The sequence below is a fragment of the Salvelinus alpinus genome, chromosome 4 (genome assembly GCF_045679555.1).
Source record: "Salvelinus alpinus chromosome 4, SLU_Salpinus.1, whole genome shotgun sequence".
NCBI lineage: Eukaryota > Metazoa > Chordata > Actinopteri > Salmoniformes > Salmonidae > Salvelinus > Salvelinus alpinus.
This window is the reverse complement of record NC_092089.1, coordinates 94,092,210-94,117,019: the sequence shown is the minus strand read 5'-3', so window position 1 is coordinate 94,117,019 and position 24,810 is coordinate 94,092,210. Positions and strand designations below refer to the sequence as shown.

Below are 24,810 nucleotides of genomic sequence, written 5' to 3'. Positions count from 1 at the left end.
GGAAGCATTATTTGGAGGGTACAATGGTTTTCAAATCTGAGCTGTAGTCAATGAACATCATTCTTACACAGGTATTCCTCTTGTCCAGATGGGATAGGGCAGTGTGCAGTGTGATGGCAATTGCATTGTCTGTGGACCTATTGGGGCGGTATGCAAATTGCAGTGGGTCTAGCGTGGCAGGTAAGGTGGAGGTGACATGATCCTTGACTAGTCTCTCAAAGCATGATCATGATGACCTTGTGGTATATTGTCACATTTGTTTAAGATAATGCTGAAATTAATTACAACAATTAATTCAACCACTCCAAATTTCTTGTTAACAAACTATAGTTTTGGCAAGTCGGTTAGGACATCTACTTTGTTCATGACACAAGTAATTTTTCCAACTATTGTTTACAGAAAGATTATTCCACTTATAATTCACTGTATCACAATTCCAGTGGATCAGAAGTTTACATACACTAAGTTGACTGTGCCTTTAAACAGCTTGGAAAATTCCAGAAAATGATTTCATGGCTTTAGAAGCTTCTGATAGGCTAATTGACATCATTTGAGTCAATTGGAGTTGTACCTGTGGATGTATTTTAAGGCCTACCTTCAAACTCAGTGCCTCTTTGCTTGACATCATGGGAAAATCAAAAGAAATCAGCAAAGACCTCAGAATTTTTTTTGTAGACTTCCACATGTCTGGTTCATCTTTGGGAGAAATTTCCAAATGCCTGAAGGTACCACGTTCATCTGTACAAACAATAGTACGCACGTATAAACACCATAGGACCACGCAGCCGTTATAGCGCTCAGGAAGGAGATGCGTTCTGTCTCCTAGAGATGAACGTACTTTGGTGCGAAAAGTGCAAATCAATCCCAGGACAACAGCAAAGGACCTTGTGAAGATGCTGGAGGAAACAGGTACAAAAGTATCTATATCCACAGTAAAACGAGTCCTATATCGACATAACCTGCCTCTCATGCAAGGAAGAAGCCACTGCTCCAAAACCGCCATAAAAAGGCCAGACTACGGTTTGCAACTGCACATGGGGACAAAGTTCGTACTTTTTTGGAGAAATGTCCTCTGGTCTGATGAAACAAAAATAGAACTGTTTGGCCATAATGACCATCGTTATGTTTGGAGGAATAAATCAAATCAAGTTTATTTTATATAGCCCTTCGTACATCAGCTAATATCTCGAAGTGCTGTACAGAAACCCAGCCTAAAACCCCAACAGCAAGCAATGCAGGTGTAGAAGCACGGCGGCTAGGAAAAACTCCCTAGAAAGGCCAAAACCTAGGAAGAAACCTAGAGAGGAACCAGGCTATGAGGGGGAATAAGGGGGAGGTTTGCAAGCCGAAGAACACCATCCCAACTGTGAAGCACTGGGGTGGCAGTATCATGTTGTGGGAGTGCTTTGCTGCAGGAAGGACTGGTGCACTTCACAAAATAGATGGCATCATGAGGGGGGGGAAATTATGTGGATATATTGAAGCAACATCTCAAGACATCAGTCAGGAAGTTAAAGCTTGCTCGCAAATGGGTCTTTCAAATGGACAATGACCCCAAGCATGCTTCCAAAGTTGTGGCAAAATGGCTTAAGGACAACAAAGTCAAGGTGTTGGAGTGGCCATAACTAACCCTGACCTCAATCCCATAGAAAATGTGTGGGCAGAACTGAAAAAGCGTGTGCAAGCAAGGAGGCCTACAAACCTGACTCAGTTACACCAGCTCTGTCAAGAGGAATGGGCCAAAATTCACCCGACTTATTGTAGGAAGCTTGTGGAAGGCTACCCGAAACGTTTGACCCATGTTAAACAATTTAAAGGCCCCCACATAGCTTCAGTTGTTTTGATCTGTCAGGGCCCCCACATAGCTTCAGTTGTTTTGATCTGTCAGGGCCCCCACATAGCTTCAGTTGTTTTGATCTGTCAGGGCCCCCACATAGCTTCAGTTGTTTTGATCTGTCAAGGCCCCCACATAGCTTCAGTTGTTTTGATCTGTCAGGGCCCCCACATAGCTTCAGTTGTTTTGATCTGTCAGCATCAGTAAACAATAACATTTTATTTTATTTGAACTAGTCTCATCTCTTCACGTGGCTCCAAACAGTAGTTTCAAAACAGTAGATTCAAAACAGTAGATTCAAAACATTAGGTTCAAAACGGTAGGTTCAAAACAGTAGGTTCAAAACAGTAGATTCAAAACATTAGGTTCAAAACAGTAGATTCAAAACAGTAGGTTCAAAACAGTAGGTTCAAAACAGTAGATTCAAAACAGTAGATTCAAAACAGTAGATTCAAAACAGTAGATTCAAAACATTAGGTTCAAAACAGTAGGTTCAAAACAGTAGGTTCAAAACAGTAGGTTCAAAACAGTAGTTTCAAAACAGTAGGTTCAAAACAGTAGATTCAAAACAGTAGGTTCAAAACAGTAGGTTCGAAGGAGCACTAATGTCCTGCAGGTGGCGACAATGTCACGAGGAGCACAGCCCTGGCAGCTCCAACCAATCTCTGTACAAGCATGAAAAAGTAGGTGATTGGTGTCAGTAATATGAACCCATTCTGTTATGTATATTATAGACATCAAATTGATGGGAATCTCATTCATGACGCTCACTTTATCTTATCATCAAAAAGTGAAAGTAAAAATGTTTTTTTATTAAAAAACGAGGGAATTAACTTTTGTAATGATAGTTGTTTGGTTCAGTTTTACGAGCCCTATTTTTTGTCAGTGTTGGGGAGTAGTGAACTACATGAAGTTAAACTACTAATTAATCTACTTTTAGCAGTAGCTTGGTGGTAGTTTAACTAAATTCAAAGCTTGGTAGTGATTTCAGTAGTTCATAACTTTTTTGCCATGTAGCAGTATAGCTAACTACCGGAACTACATACAAGTTTTTTTTGAAAAAATTTAATAAATTATGGGTGAAGTATAGGCTTTCTTTTTCGCTATCAGACATTCATAATTCTCAATTGATTTTTTTTGTGTGTGTGTTTAATAGGCTAAATTACACATTTGGTTAACATCTGACCCCATATGGATCTGTTGATCTTGCAATTTGTAGTTTATGACATTTTAGATATAGATATTATATTTGTTGTACTTTTTCAAGGTTAACTATATTTGTGTAGCTTTAGTTGTAGGTTAACTTCTTCCAGTGTGAAGTAATTGGTATGTTGGTAAACTATGATTTCAGAGTAGCTTCCCCAACGCTGTTGTGTATTATCTAGACTAATAAAGGTAACGATCCAATGAATATATTAGTGTGCACCATAAAATACTTCCAGAAGAGGGCGGTGTCATCCCTGGTAATCATCCGTGGAGTTTAAATCCCAAACCGCAGGTGCGCCTGCTCTCGCCTCTCCCTTGACCTCAGAAAAAAACACGGTGATCGTTCGCTCCATGGTTTGCTCGCGTGCCACACCGAACCTGCGCGCTGTGCTTCAGTGACGTCGCTCCATTGGAGCCTGTGGTTGGAGCGCGAGTTATTTTCACATATCAACCGGGAGAGAGAGGAGAGCGAGCGCACGGCGGTGCCAGACATGGTCAGCGGTTTCAGAGAACACTGTGAAATCAACCGGGAGGGACAACATCCTAGACATGGAATGCGACTGTGCAACATTGTGTCTTTCCTGGCTGACTGACGTTATTTTTCTGCTCAACCATTGAAGAGGAGGAGGTTTGTCGTTTACGTATTGGATTCCAGAGAACTGGGAACACCCCTGTCTCTATTTCTCCCCCTCGGGTTGAAAAGTCACCAGAGTAGAAAGGATATTTCGGTTTATTGGAATTATAGCTGCTCTGAAGATGATCACCGGTGTTTTCTGGGAACATTGTCTTGGATGAGAACCTGTGAGCATCATGAGTACCAATGGTGAGTCCATTCCTCTGCGCCTCTCGTCTGTTCTCCGTTACTTTGAAGCTCTCCGCTCTTCTCTAGTTTACTTTGAAGCGTCGCTCTCAGAGGAGGATGCACAGATAAAACAACAAGATACAACAATCGAGAATAGACAGGTTTAGTAGCATGCAATGGAAAATAAACTACAAATGTGCTTTACATTCAAGATTTGATTAACATACTGTATGTTCTAATTTACTCTGTATTGATTTGAAGTTATTCTCACAGAGCAGAGAGAAAGACAACAACGTTTCTCTGTTGCTTTCTCCCCCCCTCACTTCAAGGGTTCATCAATGCTTTTTATTAGCTCATCCTTGGTATTATTTCTTGAATAAATGTCTCAAATTAGGCGACTGAGTGTGAGGATGGAGTACTGTGTGGGGGTTGTGTGGTATCGTGTTGTGGTTATGTAAAGGGTTAGGGGTCAAGGTAAGGGACTTGTGTACTCAGTAGTCTTAGACTTCCTCCAGCAGCTGTTTCTCCCTGACATGTCAGGGCTTCTGTGTGTCTGTCTGGATGGCAAACTGCCTCTCTACATAATAGTTCACATCATTTGATGTTAGAAATGTGCAGTTTGTCTTCGGAATTTTGTAAACAATCTATTCCCACAGTTTATTATCATAATCATCTTCGTATTCATCATCATCATCATCAGACTCAGACCTCACACCACATACATCCACAAACCTGTTGTCTCCCTAGCATAATTGCAAAGCTCATTGCAACCAGCCCCTGTCAGCCCCAGTTCAGCTCTACACCAAGACTGGACAGATCAGCCCCAGTTCAGCTCTACACAGGGACTGGACAGATCAGCCCTAGTTCAGCTCTACACCAAGACTGGACAGATCAGCCCCAGTTCAGCTCTACACCAAGACTGGACAGATCAGCCCCAGCCCTTGGGCCACAGATCTAACTGATCTGGAGACAGCTAATCTTACCAGGACAGAGGCCATCCCCCTGAAGGATGTATACACACACAGATCTCAAATCAGCTGACTGTAGCCTGCGATGCCAGGGGCAATTGCCTGTCTTCGCAACACCACTGATCCCCAGTCAGCTGAGTCCCCAGCAGCCACACAAACACAGACATACACAGGCCTCCCCCATGACCACTGCGTTGATAAGAGGAGCCTGTCTGCTAGTGTTGGGCTGGAACAAAACTACAGAGTTCCCCCAGGCCAGGACCCACACTGCTGCACTGTCTTCAGTCTGTCCTGGTACTCTGGAATGTCAGATGACTCCTGTCCTCCCTCCGCTCCTCCCTCTTTCCTCCTCTTCTCCTTCCACTGCCATCACTGCACTTCTTTACTTGTCTCCCCCTATCTCCCCTCCCCCTTTCTCTATCCCCCTTTCTCCCTCCCCCTGTCGCCCTCTATCTCCATTCCCCCTCCCTGTCTCCCCCTCCCTGTCTCCCCCTATCTCCATTCCCCCTTTCTCCCTCCCCCTGTCCCCTCCCCCTGTCTCCCCCTTTCTGTCTTCCCCTTTCTCCCCTCCCCCTGTCTCCCCCTATCTCCATTCCCCCTTTCTCCCCTCCCCCTGCCTCCCTCTATCTCCATTCCCCCTTTCTCCCCTCCCCCTGCCTTCCTCTATCTCCATTCCCCCTTTCTCCCCTCCCCCTGTCTCCCTCTATCTCCATTCTCCTTTTCTCCCCTCCCCCTGTCTCCCTCTATCTCCATTCCCCCTTTCTCCCCTCCCCCTGCCTTCCTCTATCTCCATTCCCCCGTTCTCCCCTCCCCTGCCTCCCTCTGTCTCCACTCCCCTATCTCCCATCCCCCTGCCTTCCTCTATCTCCATTCCCCCTTCCCCCTCCTCCTGTCTCCCTCTATCTCCATTCCCCCTTTCTCCATTCCCCTTTCTCCCCTCCATCTCCATTCCCCCTTTCTCCATTCCCCCTTTCTCCATTCCCCCTTTCTCCCCTCCCCAATGTCCAAGTCTGTATGATTGTATTATTATTAGGCCTACATCATTCTTTCTCCTAATTGGATGTCATTGCATTATTCATTATTCAATCTTAAGTCTCCCGTGTGGATCGCCTTATTGAGTGTGTGTGTGTGTGTGTGCATACAATTTCTCTGGTGGCTGTATAAATGTTTGGAGTTATTTTGTCAGCTGATGGGAGATGAGGGGTTAGGTCACTATCTGGAGAACCATCACCAGAGCACCCTGCACATGCTGTCTGTAGACACACACACACACACACACACACACACACACACACACACACACACACACACACACACACACACACACACACACACACACACACACACACACACACACCCTCTCAGCAGTGCGTGTGTAGAGTCAGCAGGCAGATGGTCGTGTGATGTGTCAGTGCTCTGGCTCCAGGCGTACACACACATCAGGGACAGTATCTCATCTTATCTCCTCACCTCATCTCATCTCCTCACCTCTCATCTCCTCACCTCTCATCTCCTCACCTCACTTCTCATCTCCTCACCTCATCTCCTCACCTCATCTCCTCACCTCATCTCCTCACCTCATCTCCTCACCTCATCTCATCTCACCTCTCATCTCATCTCACCTCTCATCTCACGTCTCATCTCGTCTCCTCACCTCTCATCTCATCTCACCTCTCATCTCATTTCCTCACCTCTCATCTCATTTCCTCACCTCTCATCACCTCTCCTCTCCTCACCTCTCATCTCCTCTCTTCTCCTCTTCTCTCTCATCTCCTCTCTTCTCCTCTTCTCTCTCACCTCCTCTCTTCTCCTCTTCTCTCTCATCTCCTCTCCTCACCTCTCATCTCCTCTCTTTTCCTCTTCTCCCTCCTCTCCTCTTCTCTCCACTTCTCTCTCCTCCCCCTAGGCCTTGTCAGTGTTCGGTGCTGTTCTGTGTGCTATCCGCTACATTGGGTGAGATAGCCCAGGAGCTAGAATGTAATTACATTGAAGTTAGAATGTCTCTTCTCATCTGCTGCTCGCTCTGTATCTCATGGTCAGGGGGTTGGTGCCGTGTGTCTTTTGGTGTGTGTCTTTCTGTGGGTGTGTGGGTGTGTGTGTTGTGTGTGTGTGTGTGTGTTCCCTCTTCTCTATCTGGCTGAGGAGACCAGTTAGAGAGCAGCAGGTTATTCTCTGGTGGAGTTTCTCGCTCTGTCACACAGCCACACAGCCACACAACTACACAGCCACACAACTACACAGCCACACAACTACACAGCCACACAACTACACAGCCACACAGCCACACAACTACACAGCCACACAACTACACAGCCACACAACTACACAGCCACACAACTACACAGCCACACAGCCACACAGCCACACAGCCACACAGCCACACAGCCGCACAACTACACAACCACACAACTACACAACTACACAACTACACAGCCACACAGCCACACAACCACACAACTACACAACCACACAGCCACACAACTACACAGCCACACAACTACACAGCCACACAACCACACAACTACACAATCTCACTCCATCTCTGTCACACTCTTTCTCGCTCTGAGAGACCTGACACCTTATTAGCCTCTCTCTCACCCTCTCTCTCATTCTCTCTCTCTCTCTCTCTCTCTCTCTCTCATTCTGTTTGTTTTTGTGTGTCTACTCTCCTTTACTTTTTCACCTGTTTCACGGTCTAATTTTCTCTCTCTTTCTTCTGGAAGAATAATCAACAGCATAAAGAAGTAAAGAACAAAAGAGTAGCAGAAAGAAAACACCAGAAACAGACGTGTTGACTCTGTTTTGGGAAATGAATAGAGTTGTCAGTATCAGGCACCTGTTAGCTGTAGCTTTACCTCTTATATAACAGGCTTCAGTTTACCAACCACAGAGTTACATCTAGAGGATTACAGCAGCTCAGTGACGTGTGTGTTGTCATTATATCTAGAGGATTACAGCAGCTCAGTGACGTGTGTGTTGTCATTATATCTAGAGGATTACAGCAGCTCAGTGACGTGTGTGTTGTCATTATATCTAGAGGATTACAGCAGCTCAGTGACGTGTGTGTTGTCATTATATCGAGAGGATTACAGCAGCTCAGTGACGGTTGTGTTGTCATTATATCTAGAGGATTACAGCAGCTCAGTGACGTGTGTGTTGTCATTATATCTAGAGGATTACAGCAGCTCAGTGACGGTTGTGTTGTCATTATATCTAGAGGATTACAGCAGCTCAGTGACGGTTGTGTTGTCATTATATCTAGAGGATTACAGCAGCTCAGTGACGTGTGTGTTGTCATTATATCTAGAGGATTACAGCAGCTCAGTGACGGTTGTGTTGTCATTATATCTAGAGGATTACAGCAGCTCAGTGACGTGTGTGTTGTCATTATATCTAGAGGCTTACAGCAGCTCAGTGACGTGTGTGTTGTCATTATATCTAGAGGATTACAGCAGCTCAGTGACGTGTGTGTTGTCATTATATCTAGAGGATTACAGCAGCTCAGTGACGTGTGTGTTGTCATTATATCTAGAGGATTACAGCAGCTCAGTGACGTGTGTGTTGTCATTATATCTAGAGGATTACAGCAGCTCAGTGACGTGTGTGTTGTCATTATATCTAGAGGATTACAGCAGCTCAGTGACGTGTGTGTTGTCATTATATCTAGAGGATTACAGCAGCTCAGTGACGTGTGTGTTGTCATTATATCAAAGGGATTACAGCAGCTCAGTGACGGTTGTGTTGTCATTATATCTAGAGGATTACAGCAGCTCAGTGACGTGTGTGTTGTCATTATATCTAGAGGATTATGGCAGTCAATAAAAACCCTGCCACCTCTACTTAGGAGTGGTTCTTCATTACTTTCTGAGTGTTTAAGGTTACCTACATATTTATGTCTTCCGTCTTGCATGACTGATTAGAGTCAAACCAACACGTACCAAATCAGTGTCAGTTAACCAAAATTGTTTCCCAAATGACACTCTATTCCCTATAGAACACTAAATTTGACAAGGACCCATTGGGAATAGGGTGTCATTAGGGATGCATCCGCTGTCATTTAACCAACTGATGTTTACCAACATCCCAGAGACTGGTAACAGTCCTCAGTTAACCAAATTATGTTTACCAACATCCCAGAGACTGGTAACAGTCCTCAGTTAACCAACTGATGTTTACCAACATCCCAGAGACTGGTAACAGTCCTCAGTTAACCAACTGATGTTTACCAACATCCCAGAGACTGGTAACAGTCCTCAGTTAACCAACTGATGTTTACCAACATCCCAGAGACTGGTAACAGTCCTCAGTTAACCAACTGATGTTTACCAACATCCCAGAGACTGGTAACAGTCCTCAGTTAACCAACTGATGTTTACCAACATCCCAGAGACTGGTAACAGTCCTCAGTTAACCAACTGATGTTTACCAACATCCCAGAGACTGGTAACAGTCCTCAGTTAACCAACTGATGTTTACCAACATCCCAGAGACTGGTAACAGTCTTCAGTTAACCAACTGATGTTTACCAACATCCCAGAGACTGGTAACAGTCCTCAGTTAACCAACTGATGTTTACCAACATCCCAGAGACTGGTAACAGTCCTCAGTTAACCAACTGATGTTTACCAGCATCCCAGAGACTGGTAACAGTCCTCAGTTAACCAACTGATGTTTACCAACATCCCAGAGACTGGTAACAGTCCTCAGTTAACCAACTGATGTTTACCAACATCCCAGAGACTGGTAACAGTCCTCAGTTAACCAACTGATGTTTACCAACATCCCAGAGACTGGTAACAGTCCTCAGTTAATCAACTGATGCTTACCAACATCCCAGAGACTGGTAACAGTCCTCAGTTAACCAACTGATGTTTACCAACATCCCAGAGACTGGTAACAGTCCTCAGTTAACCAACTAAGGGGGAAGGTTAGCTTACCAACATCCCAGAGACTGGTAACAGTACTCAGTTAACCAACTGATGCTTACCAACATCCCAGAGACTGGTAACAGTCCTCAGTTAACCAACTGAGTGGGAAGGTTAGCTTAGCAACATCCCAGAGACTGGTAACAGTCCTCAGTTAACCAACTAAGGGGGAAGGTTAGTTTACCAACATCCCAGAGACTGGTAACAGTACTCAGTTAACCAACTGATGTTTACCAACATCCCAGAGACTGGTAACAGTCCTCAGTTAACCAACTGAGTGGGAAGGTTAGCTTACCAACATCCCAGAGACTGGTAACAGTCCTCAGTTAACCTACTGATGTTTACCAACATCCCAGAGACTGGTAACAGTCCTCAGTTAACCAACTGAGTGGGAAGGTTAGCTTACCAACATCCCAGAGACTGGTAACAGTCCTCAGTTAACCTACTGAGGGGAAGGTTAGCTTACCAACATCCCAGAGACTGGTAACAGTTCTCAGTTAACCAACTGATGCTGACCAACATCCCAGAGACCGGGAGCAGTCCTCAGTTAACCAACTGATGTTTACCAAAATCCCAGACACTGGTAACAGGCCTCAGTTTACCAACTGATGTTTACCAACATCCCAGAGACCGGGAGCAGTCCTCAGTTAACCAACTGATGTTTACCAACATCCCAGAGACTGGTAACAGTCCTCAGTTAACCAACTGAGTGGGAAGGTTAGCTTACCAACATCCCAGAGACTGGTAACAGTCCTCAGTTAACCAACTGAGGGGGAGGGTTAGCTTACCACGTCCCTGAGACTGGTAACAGTCCTCAGTTAACCAACTGAGGGGGACGGTTAGCTTACCAACATCCCAGAGACTGGTAACAGTTCATGGACTGAGTATTGAGAAACAGAAGTATTTCTGGCCATCAGGGCTGACCAGGTGAGTACAGGACTTATCTACAGTCACTCCTGTGACGGACACACTGAGTCCTTGAGGAGGGGGGCCTGGTGTGAATCTTCATGTGGTCTATCTACTAGAGAAAATTTTACCCTCCTCTCTCCGTAGAGTGACATGGTCTGTCCGTGATGTCCCTGGACTAGGGTTGCACATTTTGTGGAATATTCAGAGGTGGAACATTTCCGTGGGAATTAACAGGAATATATGGAAATTAACGGAAATATATGCAAATTAATATTATTACCATTTAAATGTAGATGTTTTTTGCATTGGATATATTTACCATGTCATATGCATACAGAAACATACACCTTTTAATAATAAGTAGACATTGAAAATTATTAAATCCTTCCAACAGAAATCTTTTTTTTTAAATGACGTTACGAATTGAACTTTAATTAAATGAGTTGACTCTTCACATGGGATGATTTCACAACAAAAGAAAGGGAATATTGAATGATCCCCAATGATCCATTGCATCTCCCAAAAAAATGTTTTCAACATAATGATTGTCTAGAAACTAAAGCTTTGGTTGTCTTCCTCTCAGGCTTCCATGTTTTCTCCCTGGATGTCCTCAATGTCCACCTCTTGAACATCAGACTCTGAGACCTCATCTTCACTGTCACTTTCCAACCTTGTTGAGGATGGCTCGTTGTCAGGCTCAAAAAGCCAAACATTTGCCTGGATGGCTACCAATTTTTCAACCCTTGTATTGGTCAACCTGTTGCGTGCTTTGTTGTGTGTGTGTGTTTCCAAACACGGGCCAGTTGCGCTCTTAGACGGCTGATGTTGGTGCGATTTGGAGGATGTTGGAGGCAACAGGGGAAAGAGCCTCAAATCCACAAAGGTGGCTGATGAGTTATGTTGGCACGACTGCCATATTGCATCTCCATCCCAAAGCCCTTGCTTGGACGTGTACTTCGCCAGACTGCCAAGAACCTTGCTCTCATCCAGGCCAAGGTGGAGAGACGCGGTAGTGATGAAACCATAGGCCTTGTTGATCTCTGCACCAGACAGGATGCTCTTGCCAGCATACTTGGGGTCCAACATGTATGCTGCGGCGTGTATGGGCTTCAGGCAGAAGTCTTCACGCTTTTTGATGTATTTCAGAAACGCAGTTTCCTCTGCTTGGAGCAACAGTGAAGTGGACAGGGCAGTACAGATTTATTCTCTTACATCTGCAAGCAGAGTCTAAACATCAGACAGGATGGCATTGTCTCCCTCAATCCGTGCAATGGCTACTGCTATAGATTTCAGGAGTTTCAGGCTGCTTACCACTCTCTCCCAAAATACGTCATCCAGGAGGATCCTCTTGATAGGGCTGTCCATATCGGCAGACTGTGATATGGCCATTTCTTGGAGAGTCTCCTTCCCCTCCAGGAGACTGTCAAACATGATGACAACACCACCCCAACAGGTGTTGCTGGGCAGCTTCAATGTGGGGCTCTTATTCTTCTCACTTTGCTTGGTGAGGTAGATTGCTGCTGTAACTTGATGACTCTTGACATACCTAACCAATTCCTTGGCTCTCTTGTAGAGTGTTTCTATTGTTTTCAGTGCCATTATGTCCTTGAGGAGCAGATTCAATGCATGAGCAGCACAGCCAATGGGTGTGATGTGAGGGTAAGATTCCTCCACTTTAGACCAAGCAGCCTTCATGTTCACAGCATTGTCTGTCACCAGTGCAAATACCTTCTGTGGTACAAGGTATTGGATGACTGCCTTCAGCTCATCTGCAATGTAGAGACGGGTGTGTCTGTTGTCCCTTGTGTCTGTGCTATTGTAGAATACTGGTTGAGGGGTGGAGATGATGTAGTTAATTATACCCACGAACATTCGACCATCCATCAGAGATGATTGCAATACAGTCTGCTTTCTCTATGATTTTCTTGACCTTCACTTGAACTCTGCATCCAGCAAATGAGTAGATATAGCATGTCTGGTTGGAGGGGTGTATGCTGGGCGAAAAAAATTCAGAAATATCTTCCAATACACATTGCCTGTGAGCATCAGAGGTGAACCAGTTGCTTACACAGCTCCAGCAAGACATTCATCAGCATTTATCAGACTACGTTCCTCCATTGAGTCCAAAAAACTTCCAGGAGGACCATGAGTTGTTGCTATCGATAAGGTATCTGATTCATCATTTTCACCTCTAATAGAAGTAGAGGGACTTTTGTAGAGTAGAGTGAACTTTATGCTCTTGGCCAGATGATTCTGCATCTTTGTTGCATTCTTCACATATGAGTTGGCGCAGTATTTACAAATGTACACAACTTTTCATTTTCCTTTTACGTTCACCTGATCTAGAATTCCTTACAATTAAATGCCGACCGCATTATCTACCAAGAGAATTCTCTTCGATTATAATCACAGTCGTGTATATCCCCCCCAAGCAGACACCTCGTCGGCCCTGAAAGAACTTCATTGGACTATGTAAACTAGAAACCACATATCCTGAGGCTGAATTTATTGTAGCTGGGGATTTTAACAAGGCTAATCTGAAAACAAGACTCCCTAAATTTTATCAGCATATCGAATGCGCGACCCAGGCTGGCAAAACCCTGAATCATTGTTATTCTAACTTCCGCGATGCATACAAAGCCCTCCCCCACCCTCCTTTCGGGAAATCTGACCACGACTTAATTTTGTTGCTCCCAGCCTATAGACAGAAACTAAAACAGAAAACGCCCGTGCTCAGGTCTGTTCAACGCTGGTCCGACCAATCGGATTCCACGCTTCAAGATTGCTTCGATCAGGTGGACTGGGATATGTTCCATATAGCGTCGGACAACAACATTGATGAATACGCTGATTCGGTGAGCGAGTTTTTTAGCAAGTGCATCAGTGATGTTGTACCCACAGCGGCAATTAAAACCTTCCCCAACCAGAAACCGTGGATTGATGGCAGCATTCGCGCAAAACTGAAAGCGCAAATCACGGCTTTTAATCAGGGCAAGGTGACAGGAAACATGACCGAATACAAACAGTGTAGCTATTCCCTCCACAAGGCAATCAAACAAGCTAAGCATCAGTATAGAGACAAAGTAGAGTCGCAATTCAACGGCTCAGACATGAGAGGTATGTGGCAGGGTCTACAGTCAATCAAGGACTACAAATAGAAAAACCAGCCCCGTCGCGGACCACGAAGTCTTGATCCCAGACAAACGAAACAACTTCTTTGCTCGCTTTGAGGACAATACAGTGCCACCGACATGACCTGCTACCAAAACCTGCGGGCTCTCCTTCACTGAAGCCAACGTGAGTAAAACATTTAAACGTGTTAACCCTCGCAAGGCTGCCGGCCCAGACGGCATACCTAGCCGCGTCCTGAGCATGCGCAGACCATCTGGCTGGTGTGTTTACAGACATATTCAATCAATCCCAGTCTGCTGTTCCCACATGCTTCAAGAGGGCCACCATTGTTCCTGTTCCCAAGAAGGCTAAGATAACTGAGCTAAATGACTATCGCTCCGTAGCTCTCACTTCCGTCATCATGAAGTGCTTTAATAGACTAGTCAAGGACCATATCACCTCCACCCTACCGGACACCCTAGACCCACTCCAATTTGCTTACCGCCCCAATAGGTCCACAGACGACACAATCGCAATCACACTGCACACTGCCCTAACCCATTTGGACAAGAGGAATACCTATGTAAGAATGCTGTTCATCGACTACAGCTCAGCATTCAGCACCATAGTAGCTCAAGACCCTGGGTCTCGACTCCGCCCTGTGCAACTGGGTCCTGGACTTCCTGACGGGCCGCCCCCAGGTGGTGAGGGTAGGAAACAACATCTCCACCCCGCTGATCCTCAACACTGGGGCCCCACAAGGGTGCGATCTCAGCCCTTTCCTGTACTCCCTGTTCACCCATGACTGCGTGGCCATGCACGCCTCCAACTCAATCATCAAGTTTGCAGACAACACTACAGTGGTAGGCTTGATTACCAACAACGACAAGACGGCCTACAAGGAGGAGGTGAGGGCCCTCGGAGTGTGGTATCAGGAAGATAACCTCACACTCAATGTCAACAAAACAAAGGAGATGGTCGTGGACTTCAGGAAACAGCAGAGGGAGCAGCCCCTATCCACATCGACGGGACAGTAGTGGAGAAGGTGGAAAGTTTTAAGTTCCTCTGCGTACACATCAGGGACAAACTGAAATGGTCCACCCACACAGACAGCGTGGTGAAGAAGGCGCAGCAGTGCCTCTTCAACCTCAAGAGGCTGAAGAAATTCAGCTTGTCACCAAAAACATTTACAAACCTTTACAGATGCACAATCGAGAGCATCCTGTCGGGCTGTATCACCACCTGGTACGGCAACTGCTCCGCCCACAACCGTAAGGCTCTCCAGAGGGTAGGGAGGTCTGCACAATGCATCACCGGGGGCAAACAAACAAAATAACGGCTTATATCTCAAGGCCATCAGACTGTTAAACAGCCATCACTAACATTGAGTGGCTGCTGCCAACATACTGACTCATCTCTAGCCATTTTAATAATTAAATATTGGATGTAATAAATGTATCACTAGCCACTTTAAACAATGCCACTTTATATAATGTTTACATACCCTACATTACTCATCTCCTATGTATATACTGTACTCTATACCATCTACTGCGTCTTGCCTATGCCGTTCGGCCATCGCTCATCCATATATTTATATGTACATATTCTTATTCATTCTGTTACACTTGTGTGTATAAGGTAGTTGTTGTGAAATTTTTAGATTACTTGTTAGATATTACTGCATGGTCGGAACTAGAAGCACAAGCATTTCGCTACACTCGCATTAACATCTACTAACCATGTGTCGGTGACAAATTAAAATTGGAGTTGATTTGATACATTAACTGCAGTGAAATGTCTCCACACATCAGATAGTGCCCATGGCATTTCCCTGTAAAGATGAGAAAAACATGAGTAAAAAAACAACAAATACAATACCATGTACAGATAAATAGTTAAGCAATTAGATTAAACAACTCCTTTGTAAGATAAATGTTTTAAAATGAAACATGTATGGAAACAGGTGAATTAACACTCCTCAGTTAGCAGGCTCAAGCAAGCTAAAACCCACATGATAGCAAAAACTAACTAGCAGAAATTATTTAAACACTTTGCTGTAGGCTACTATTTACTAGTTAACAAAAAATCATGTATGTCATGTAAAACATATTCACCTCACCCAGTATTGTAATCAAAACTTACCAGAAAGCATGTAGTCCTCGGCTCAGACAGTGTAGTAGTGTGGGCTCAATAGCATCTCATTAGTGTGCAAGATCTTGAGAATCAGCTGTACATGTGATGGAAGAATGCACTCTGCATGCAGAGGGTTGCAATTCCATTGATTTGGGGATAGTTTTAACCAAAATATGCCACAAGACCTAGAATTGCCTTATGTGGATCCCACAAAAAAGTTTCACTGTTATAAGTTAACTTTTTTTTAACTTTTTGATATTCCCCAAATTCCAGGGCTTAACTTCCCATGGAAAATTTCTGGAAATTTACCGGAAAGTTTCCGACCCTTTGCAACCCTACACTGAACCCTACATCACTCTCTGATGGATATGTCCTCCCCAAGGTCTGGAGAAAGAGAGGGGGTGAGAGAGAGGGGAAGATGGAGGGGGTAGAGAGAGAGAGAGACTATGTTGAGAGACTGTACTGGTCACTGACTTACTACAGCTAATAACCACCTGCTTTGGATTTAGCTGAGGTGAGTGTCTCTTCTCCTCCCCCCCTCCCTATTTTCTGTTCTCTTCATCCCTCTCTCTTCTCCTCCTCCTCCATCTCTTCTGTTCTCTTCGTCCTTCTCTTCTCATGTTCTCCCTCCATCTCTTCTGTTCTCTTCGTCCCTCTCTTCTCCTCCTCCCCTCCATCTCTTCTGTTCTCTTCGTCCCTCTCTTCTCCTCCTCCCCTCCCTCTCTTCAGTTCTCTTCGTCCCTCTCTTCTCCTCCTCCCCTCCCTCTCTTCTGTTCTCTTTATCTCAGTGGGGAGAGAGAGAGTAGAGCGAGAGAGTGCGAGGGACCTGTCACCTCCAATGTCCCACAATCCCTTGTGTGTGAGCTCTCAGCAGGTGTTGAGGTCGGCACAGAAATAGCAGCAGAATCACAACCAGGAGTCCCATAGGGCGGCACACAATTGGCCCAGCGCCGTCCGGGTTTGGCCAGTGTAGACCGTCATTGTAAATAAGAATTTGAACTAAATTGCCTAGTTAAATAAAAAAAGAGAGAGAGTGATTGGCCTTGGCTCTTTCAGCTAATAGGCATTATGATGTCCCTAGACAACATTACAGAACTATTTGGCTGTGTTAATAATCACCATATTATTTCAGGTTTATCTTCATGTGTTTTGCATGTGCTTGTAGAGAACCATTATGGTAGTATGTGCAAAAACACATCATACTGCATCATACTTTGATACTTTCTGTATTTTAAAAGTTCTATAACTTAACTTGATTGCTGACATGGAAAACATTTAAGGACTGTATCAACAGTGGCTTTTGAGTGGAATTGTCCTTTAATCTGGGTAATCCTGTGGTGTGTACTTTCCCTCTCTGTGCTGTTGATGTCCTCAGGATGGAAGACAGGTAAAAGGCATTATCCTCCTCTCCTCCTCTCTATGCCCTGGCTAGTGGCTAGCTCCCATGATACCCCTCTCCCCCGTCTCCTCTCCTCTCCCCTGTCTCCTCTCCTCTCCGTCTCCTCTCCTCTTCTCTCTCCCCTCACCCCTCCCGTCTCCTCTCCTCTCCCCCGTCTCCTCTTCTCTCTCCCCTCACCCCTCTTCTCTCCCCTCACCCCTCCCGTCTCCTCTCCACCGTCTCCCCCCCTCTTCTCTCTCCCCTCACCCCTCCTCCCCCGTCTCCTCTCCTCTTCTCTCTACCCTCACCCCTCTCCTCTCCCCTCACCCCTCCCGTCTCCTCTCCTCTCCCGTCTCCTCTCCTCTCCAGAGGACAGAAGCCTAGAGGATTACTCTACCTGGCACACACTACTTCCCCTGTGGCACAGAGAACTGGGTTAATCTATACTCACAGACACACACACACACACACACACACACACACACACACACACACACACACACACACACACACACACACACACACACACACACACACACACACACACACGTGTCTAGTACCCACTTTTTCATTGGCATATCTGTGGAAACCTGTAGAGTTTTGTTTGGATTCCTCAGACCTAATTGTAACATAATATAGTGGTAGACGTACACCGTTCCCCCTGCATCCTGTGTTAATACAACACACTAGTCTTAGTGTTAGAGTTTCCCATTTGTGTTGTGTTCTCTCCCTGTTAGGGTGTGCCTGGCCAGAAATACTGAGATTGGTCAACTGTGTTGCCAGCATTGTGAAGGAAACAATCACCTATTATAGAATGTGGGAGTGAGCAATATGTCAAATCCACAAACAAACACACTCACAAGTATGCATACAGGGCACGATAGACGGGTAGAGAGAGTCGATGAGGAGGTGGAGGGAGAGAGAGAGCTTGTAGAGGTGACAGACTTCACAGCTTCATAACAAGTGTTAGCAGAACACAGTGATTTGATTATGTAAATCCTTCTCCTCAACGTACACTATACATTAACGAGATGTTTATCTTTCATTTACTGTATTGGACTTGTTAATGTGTGAAAGTTACATATTTCAGAAAACTATTTTAGAATTTCCCGCGCTGCCTTTTCAGCGGGATGTTGTCAGGGGTTCCGCTAGCGGGAACGCGTGTCCTAGAAAGGTTAACAGTCTATTTATAGTTTACTGCATACAATGGCAGTCTGTGAACACAAGGCTCTTGCCGACTGCAGTATAGTACAGAGTATATATACTGACTGGTTTGTATGGTTGGTTGCGTCCCAGATTGCCCCCTATTCCCTACATAGAGCAGAGCCCTATGGGCCATGTTAAATAGTACTGAATAGGGGGCCATCTGGGGGACACATATTGACTGTTGTGATTGGATGAGGTCAGCTGTGCTCTCTCTCTCTCTACAGCCTATCAGCAGGGCTCTTTGGGCAGTGAGCGGAGCTCTGGACCTATCCGGTGTCAGCGTTGTCGGGAGGTGTGTAAGGGAGAGGTGGTGCGCGTTCAGGACACACACTTCCACGTCAAGTGTTTCACCTGCACAGGTAAGGACACGCTTGGCTACCTTCACTGCTTATTAGAAATGTGTCTGTCTGCACCTCTTCCTGCAGTAGTAGGTCACTCCTGAATGTTAAGGCTCTTACAGGCTGGGACTCAGACTGTGACGTCAATTCCCTGTGGACACACACACACACACACACACACACACGCCAATAATGATCCAGACGAAGGATTAGAAGAACCGTGTAGGAGGGCGTGGGCTCCTGCTAAGAGGTGTGTAGGAGAGCGTGGGCTCCTGCTAAGAGGTGTGTAGGAGGGCGTGGGCTCCTGCTAAGAGGTGTGTAGGAGGGCGTGGGCTCCTGCTAAGAGGTGTGTAGGAGGGCGTGGGCTCCTGCTAAGAGGTGTGTAGGAGGGCGTGGGCTCCTGCTAAGAGGTGTGTAGGAGGGCGTGGGTTCCTGCTAAGGGGTGTGTAGGAGGGCGTGGGCGCCTGCTAAGGGGTGTGTAGGAGGGCGTGGGCTCCTGCTAAGAGGTGTGTAGGAGGGCGTGGGTTCCTGCTAAGGGGTGTGTAGGAGGGCGTGGGCGCCTGCTAAGGGGTGTGTAGGAGGGCGTGGGCTCCTGCTAAGAGGTGTGTAGGAGGGCGTGGGCTCCTGCTAAGAGGTGTGTAGGAGGGCGTGGGCTCCTGCTAAGAGGTGTGTAGGAGGGCGTGGGCTCCTGCTAAGAGGTGTGTAGGAGGGCGTGGGCTCCTGCTAAGAGGTGTGTAGGAGGGCGTGGGCTCCTGCTAAGAGGTGTGTAGGAGGGCGTGGGCTCCTGCTAAGGGGTGTGTAGGAGGGCGTGGGCTCCTGCTAAGAGGTGTGTAGGAGGGCGTGGGCTCCTGCTAAGAGGTGTGTAGGAGGGCGTGGGCTCCTGCTAAGAGGTGTGTAGGAGGGCGTGGGCTCCTGCTAAGAGGTGTGTAGGAGGGCGTGGGCTCCTGCTAAGAGGTGTGTAGGATATTGAATGCATTGAAGTTGGCGCCGACAGAGATGGCAGCATCGCGACTAGCTCTTAGGAGACTGCAGTATTTTTATTTTTTATGTATTTTTTTTAAACATTATTAGCTCAGATAATGTTTTATGTCATTACATACAGCCGGAAAGAACTGTTGGATATTAAAGCGGCGGTAACTCACCAGAACGACCAGGAATACGACTTCCCTGGAGCAGGTCCTTTGTTCACTCTCCCCAGAGCAATTGAACTTATTCCAGAGGCCGACCCAAAACATCACCGGCGGAGGAGAGGCACTTTACGGACTCTGTCAGAGTCCGTAAAGCAGGATTCTCAGTACATCGCACAGACAGGAATACATACAGTGGCTTGCATAAGTATTCATCCCCCTTGGCATTTTTCTTATTTTGTTGCCTTACAACCTGGAATTAAATTAGATTTTTTGGGGGTTTGTATTATTTGATTTACACAACATACCTACCACTTTGAAGATGCAAAATATGTGTTAATGTTAAACAAACAAGAAATAAGACAAAAAACAGAACTTGAGTATGCATAACTATTCCCCCCCCCAAAGCCAATACTTTGTAGAGACACCTTTTGCAGCAATTACAGCTGCAAGTATCTTGGGGTATGTCTCTGTAAGCTTGGCACATCTAGCCACTGGGATTTTTGCCCATTCTTCAAGGCAAAACTGCTCCAGGTCCTTCAAATTGGATGGGTTCCGCTGGTGTACAGCAATCTTTAAGTCATACCACAAATTCTCAATTGGATTGAGGTCTGGGCTTTGACTCGGCCATTGCAAGACATCTAAATATTTCCCCTTAAACCACTCGACTATTGCTTTAGCAGTATGCTTAGGGTCATTGTCCTGCTGGAAGGTGAACCTCCATCCCAGTCTTAAATCTCTGGAAGACTGAAACAGGTTTCTGTCAAGAATTTCCCTGTATTTAGCGCCATCCATTATTCCTTCAATTCTGACCAGTTTCCCAGTCCCTGCCGATGAAAAACATCCCCACAGCATGATGCTGCCACCACGATGCTTCACTGTGGGGATGGTATTCTCGGGGTGATGAGAGTTGTTGTGCTTGTGCCAGACATAGCGTTTTCCTTGATGGCCAAAAAGCTACATTTTAGTCTGATCTGACCAGACTACCTTCTTCCATATGTTTGGGGAGTCTCCGACATGCCTTTTGGCGAACACCAAACATGTTTGCTTACTTTTTTCTTTAACTTTTACTGCCTCAGAAACCCGGATCCGGGAGCACCCCCCACCCCCCACACACTGATTAGCATAGATAGCATAGCTTCAGAAGTAGATAGTAGCATCTAAATATCATTAAATCACAAGTCCAAGACACCAGATGAAAGATACAGATCTTGTGAATAAAGCCACCATTTCAGATTTTTAAAATGTTTTACAGGGAAGACAAAATATGTAAATCTATTAGCTAAACACGTTAGCAAAATACACCACTATTCTAACTCCATCAGTTTCTTACTCCTTCAGGTGCTATCACCAATTCGGCTCAACTAAGATATTGATAGCCAATAACCTATAAAAAAAACCATCAGATGACAGTCTGATAACATATTCATGGTATAGGATAGTTTTTGTTAGAAAAAAGTGCATATTTCAGGTAGAAATCACAGTTTACAATTGCACCGACCATCACAAATCCACTAGAATTACTAGATAGAGCAACGTGTATGACCAATTTACTCATCATAAAACATTTCATAAGAATAGACAAAGCATAGCAATGGAAAGACCCAGATCTTGTGATTCCAGACAATATTTCAGATTTTCTAAGCGTTTTACAGCGAAAACACAATAAATCGATAAGTTAGCATACTACATGTGAAAACGTTACCAGAGCATCGATTCCAGCCAAAGAGCGCTATAACGTAATCACCGCCAAAAGATATTAATTTTTTCACTAACCTTCTCAGAATTCTTCCGATGACACTCCTGTAACATCATTTTACAACATACATATACAGTTTGTTCGAAAAGGTGCATATTTAGCCATACAAAACCGTGGTTACACAATGAAAATACTAGGAAATCAAGCCTCAATATGTCTGACGTCATCTATCAGAGTGATCTAGTTTAATTAAAAGCTAATCATATACTTGACTAAAAAATACAGGGTTGACAGGAATCGAAAGACAAATTAGTTCTTAATGCAACCGCTGATTTACATTTTTAAAATTATCCTTACTTTTCAATACAGGGTTGGCCAAGTGAAGCTATACAAAACAAAATGGCGAAAAATGCGTTTAAAATATTTCGACAGAAACACGGTTTATCATATTAAATATTGCTTACTTTGAGCTGATCTTCCATCATATTCTTGGGCAATGTATCCTTTCTATGTTATAAACGTCTTTTGGTCGATAGATGTCCTCTGTCCTTCGAAATGTCCACTAACAACGACCGAGACCGCGAAACGTTCCCAAAGCTAGAAAGTGCACGACAAATAAATTCCTCAGAATCGCACTAAACGGATATAAATTGCTATAAAACGTTTCAAATTAACTACATTATGATGTTTTTAACAACTATAACGACTGAAAACATGACCGGAGAAATATAGCTGGTTAGAAAACGATTTGGAACGAGACAGGTCCGATGGCCTTCACGCTTGAGGCGCACGTTGAGAAAGAGGGGTCTCTGTACATTTTTGTCATTTATAATGGCTGTGAACGTCCCATCGAGTTCATTGAAAACGTGATGACGTACAGACACCCAGAGGAAGACGTAGGTAGTGTCGGTTTCTTCATAGCATTCACTGTGGCCTTATAAACAGACCCCAGATCAGAGGTAAAAATTTCTGAAATCTGAACCCTGTCATGAAAAGTGCTGTAAAAATTGTTCTGTACCACTCAGAGACAAAATTTCAACTCCTATAGAAACTATAGACTGTTTTCTATCCAATAATAACAATAATATGCATATTGTACGATCAAGAATTTAGCACGAGGCAGTTTAATTTGGAAATGTAAAAAAAAAAATAATGCTAACAGCTCCCCCTATTGACAAAAGGTTATTAAGCAATGGCTTTGTTCTGGCCACTCTTCCGTAAAAAAACAGCTCTGTGGAGTGTACGGCTTAATGTGGTCCTATGGACAGATACCCCAATCTCCGCTGTGGAGCTTTGCAGCTCCTTAATGATGCTCCGTGGGATGTTCAAAGTTTCTGATATTTTTTTATAACCCAACCCTAATCTGTACTTCTCCACAACTTTGTCCCTGACCTGTTTGGGGAGCTCCTTTGTCTTCATGGTGCCACTTGCTTAGTTGTGTTGCAGACTCTGGGGCCTTTCAGAACAGGTCTATATATCCTGAGATCATGTGACAGATCATGTGACACTTAGATTGCACATAGGTGGACTTTATCTAACTAATTATGTGACTTCTGGAGGTAATTGGTTGCACCAGATTTTATTTAGGGACTTCACAGCAAAGGGGGTGAATACATATGCACGCACCACTTTTCCTTTTTTATTTATTTTTTATTTTAAAACAAGTAATTTTTTTCATTTCACTTCACTTAACCATGGCAAGGTGACTGGTAATATGGCAGAATATAAACAGTGTAGTTTTTCACTCTGCAAGGCAATCAAACAAGCTAAACGTCAGTATAGAGATAAAGTGGAGTCGCAATTCAACGGCTCAGACACGAGACGCATGTGGCAGGGACTACAGACAATCACGGACTACAAAAAGGAAAACCAGCCACGTCGCCGAGACCAACGTCTTGCTTCCGGACAGGCTAAACACCTTCTTCGCACGCTTTGAGGATAACACAGTGCCACCAACGCGGCCCGCTACCAAGAACTGTGGGCTCTCCTTCTCTGTGGCCGATGTGAGTAAAACATTTAAACGTGTTAACCTTCACAAGGCTGCTGGCCCAGATGGCATCTCTAGCCACGTCCTCAGAGCATGCGCAGACCAGCTGGCTGCTGTGGTTACGGGCATATTCAATCTCTCCCAGTCTGCTGTCCCCACATGCTTCAAGATGGCCACCATTTTTCCTGTATCCAAGAAGGCAAAAGGTAACTGAACTAAATGACTACCGGCCTGTAGAACTCACTTCTGTCATCATGAAGTGCTTTGAGAGACTAGTCAAGGATCATATCACCTCCACCTTACCTGTCACCATAGACCTACTTCAATTTGCTTACCGCCCAAACAAATCAACAGACGATGCAATCGCCATCACTCTGCGCACTGCCCTATCCCATCTGGACAAGAGGAATACCTATGTAAGTATGATGTTTATTGACTATAGCTCAGCCTTCAACACCATAGTACCCTCCAAGCTCATCATTAAGCTTGAGGCCCTGGGTCTGAACCCCGCCCTTTGCAACTGGGTCCTGGACTTCCTGACAGGCCGCCCCCAGGTGGTGAAGGTAGGAAACATCACCTTCATTTTTTTTACATTTTACATTTTAGTCATTTAGCAGACGCTCTTATCCAGAGCGACTTACAGTAGAGTGCATACATTTTATTACATTTTTACATACTGAGACAAGGATATCCCTACCGGCCAAGAGCAGACGCACTTATCCAGAGCGACTTACAGTAGAGTGCATACATTTTATTACATTTTTTACATACTGAGACAAGGATATCCCTACCGGCCAAACCCTCCCTACCGGCCAAACCCTCCCTAACCCGGACGACGCTATGCCAATTGTGCGTCGCCCCACGGATCTCCCGGTTGCGGCCGGCTGCGACAGAGCCTGGGCGCGAACCCAGCCCAGCCTGGGCGTGAACCCGGAGACTCTGGTGGCGCAGCTAGCACTGCGATGCAGTGCCCTAGACCACTGTGCCACCCGGGAGACCTTCACTCTGCTGATCCTCAACACTGGGGCCCAACAAGGGTGTGTGCTCAACCCCCTCCTTTACGCCCTGTTCACTGATGACTATGTGGCCAAGCACACCTCCAACTCAATCATCAAGTTTGCAGACGGCACAACAGTAGCAGGTTTGATTACCAACAACGTCGAGACAGCCTACAGGGAGGAGAG

At 45.2% G+C, this 24,810-nt stretch overlaps 1 protein-coding gene across 4 annotated transcripts in view; it reads left to right on the top strand.

The window, feature by feature from the left end:
* The first annotated feature begins 3,346 nt into the window (after positions 1-3,346).
* Positions 3,347-24,810, top strand: part of LOC139574689 (actin-binding LIM protein 3-like) — a 98,451-nt gene continuing 76,987 nt past the window's right edge. For all 4 annotated transcript variants that reach the window (XM_071399496.1, XM_071399495.1, XM_071399494.1 and 1 more), the window contains exons 1-2: positions 3,347-3,863; positions 18,700-18,834. In XM_071399496.1, coding sequence (XP_071255597.1) covers positions 3,851-3,863; positions 18,700-18,834 — 148 coding nt within the window. In that variant the 5' untranslated portion in view covers positions 3,347-3,850. The remainder of the gene's footprint in view (positions 3,864-18,699; positions 18,835-24,810) is intronic.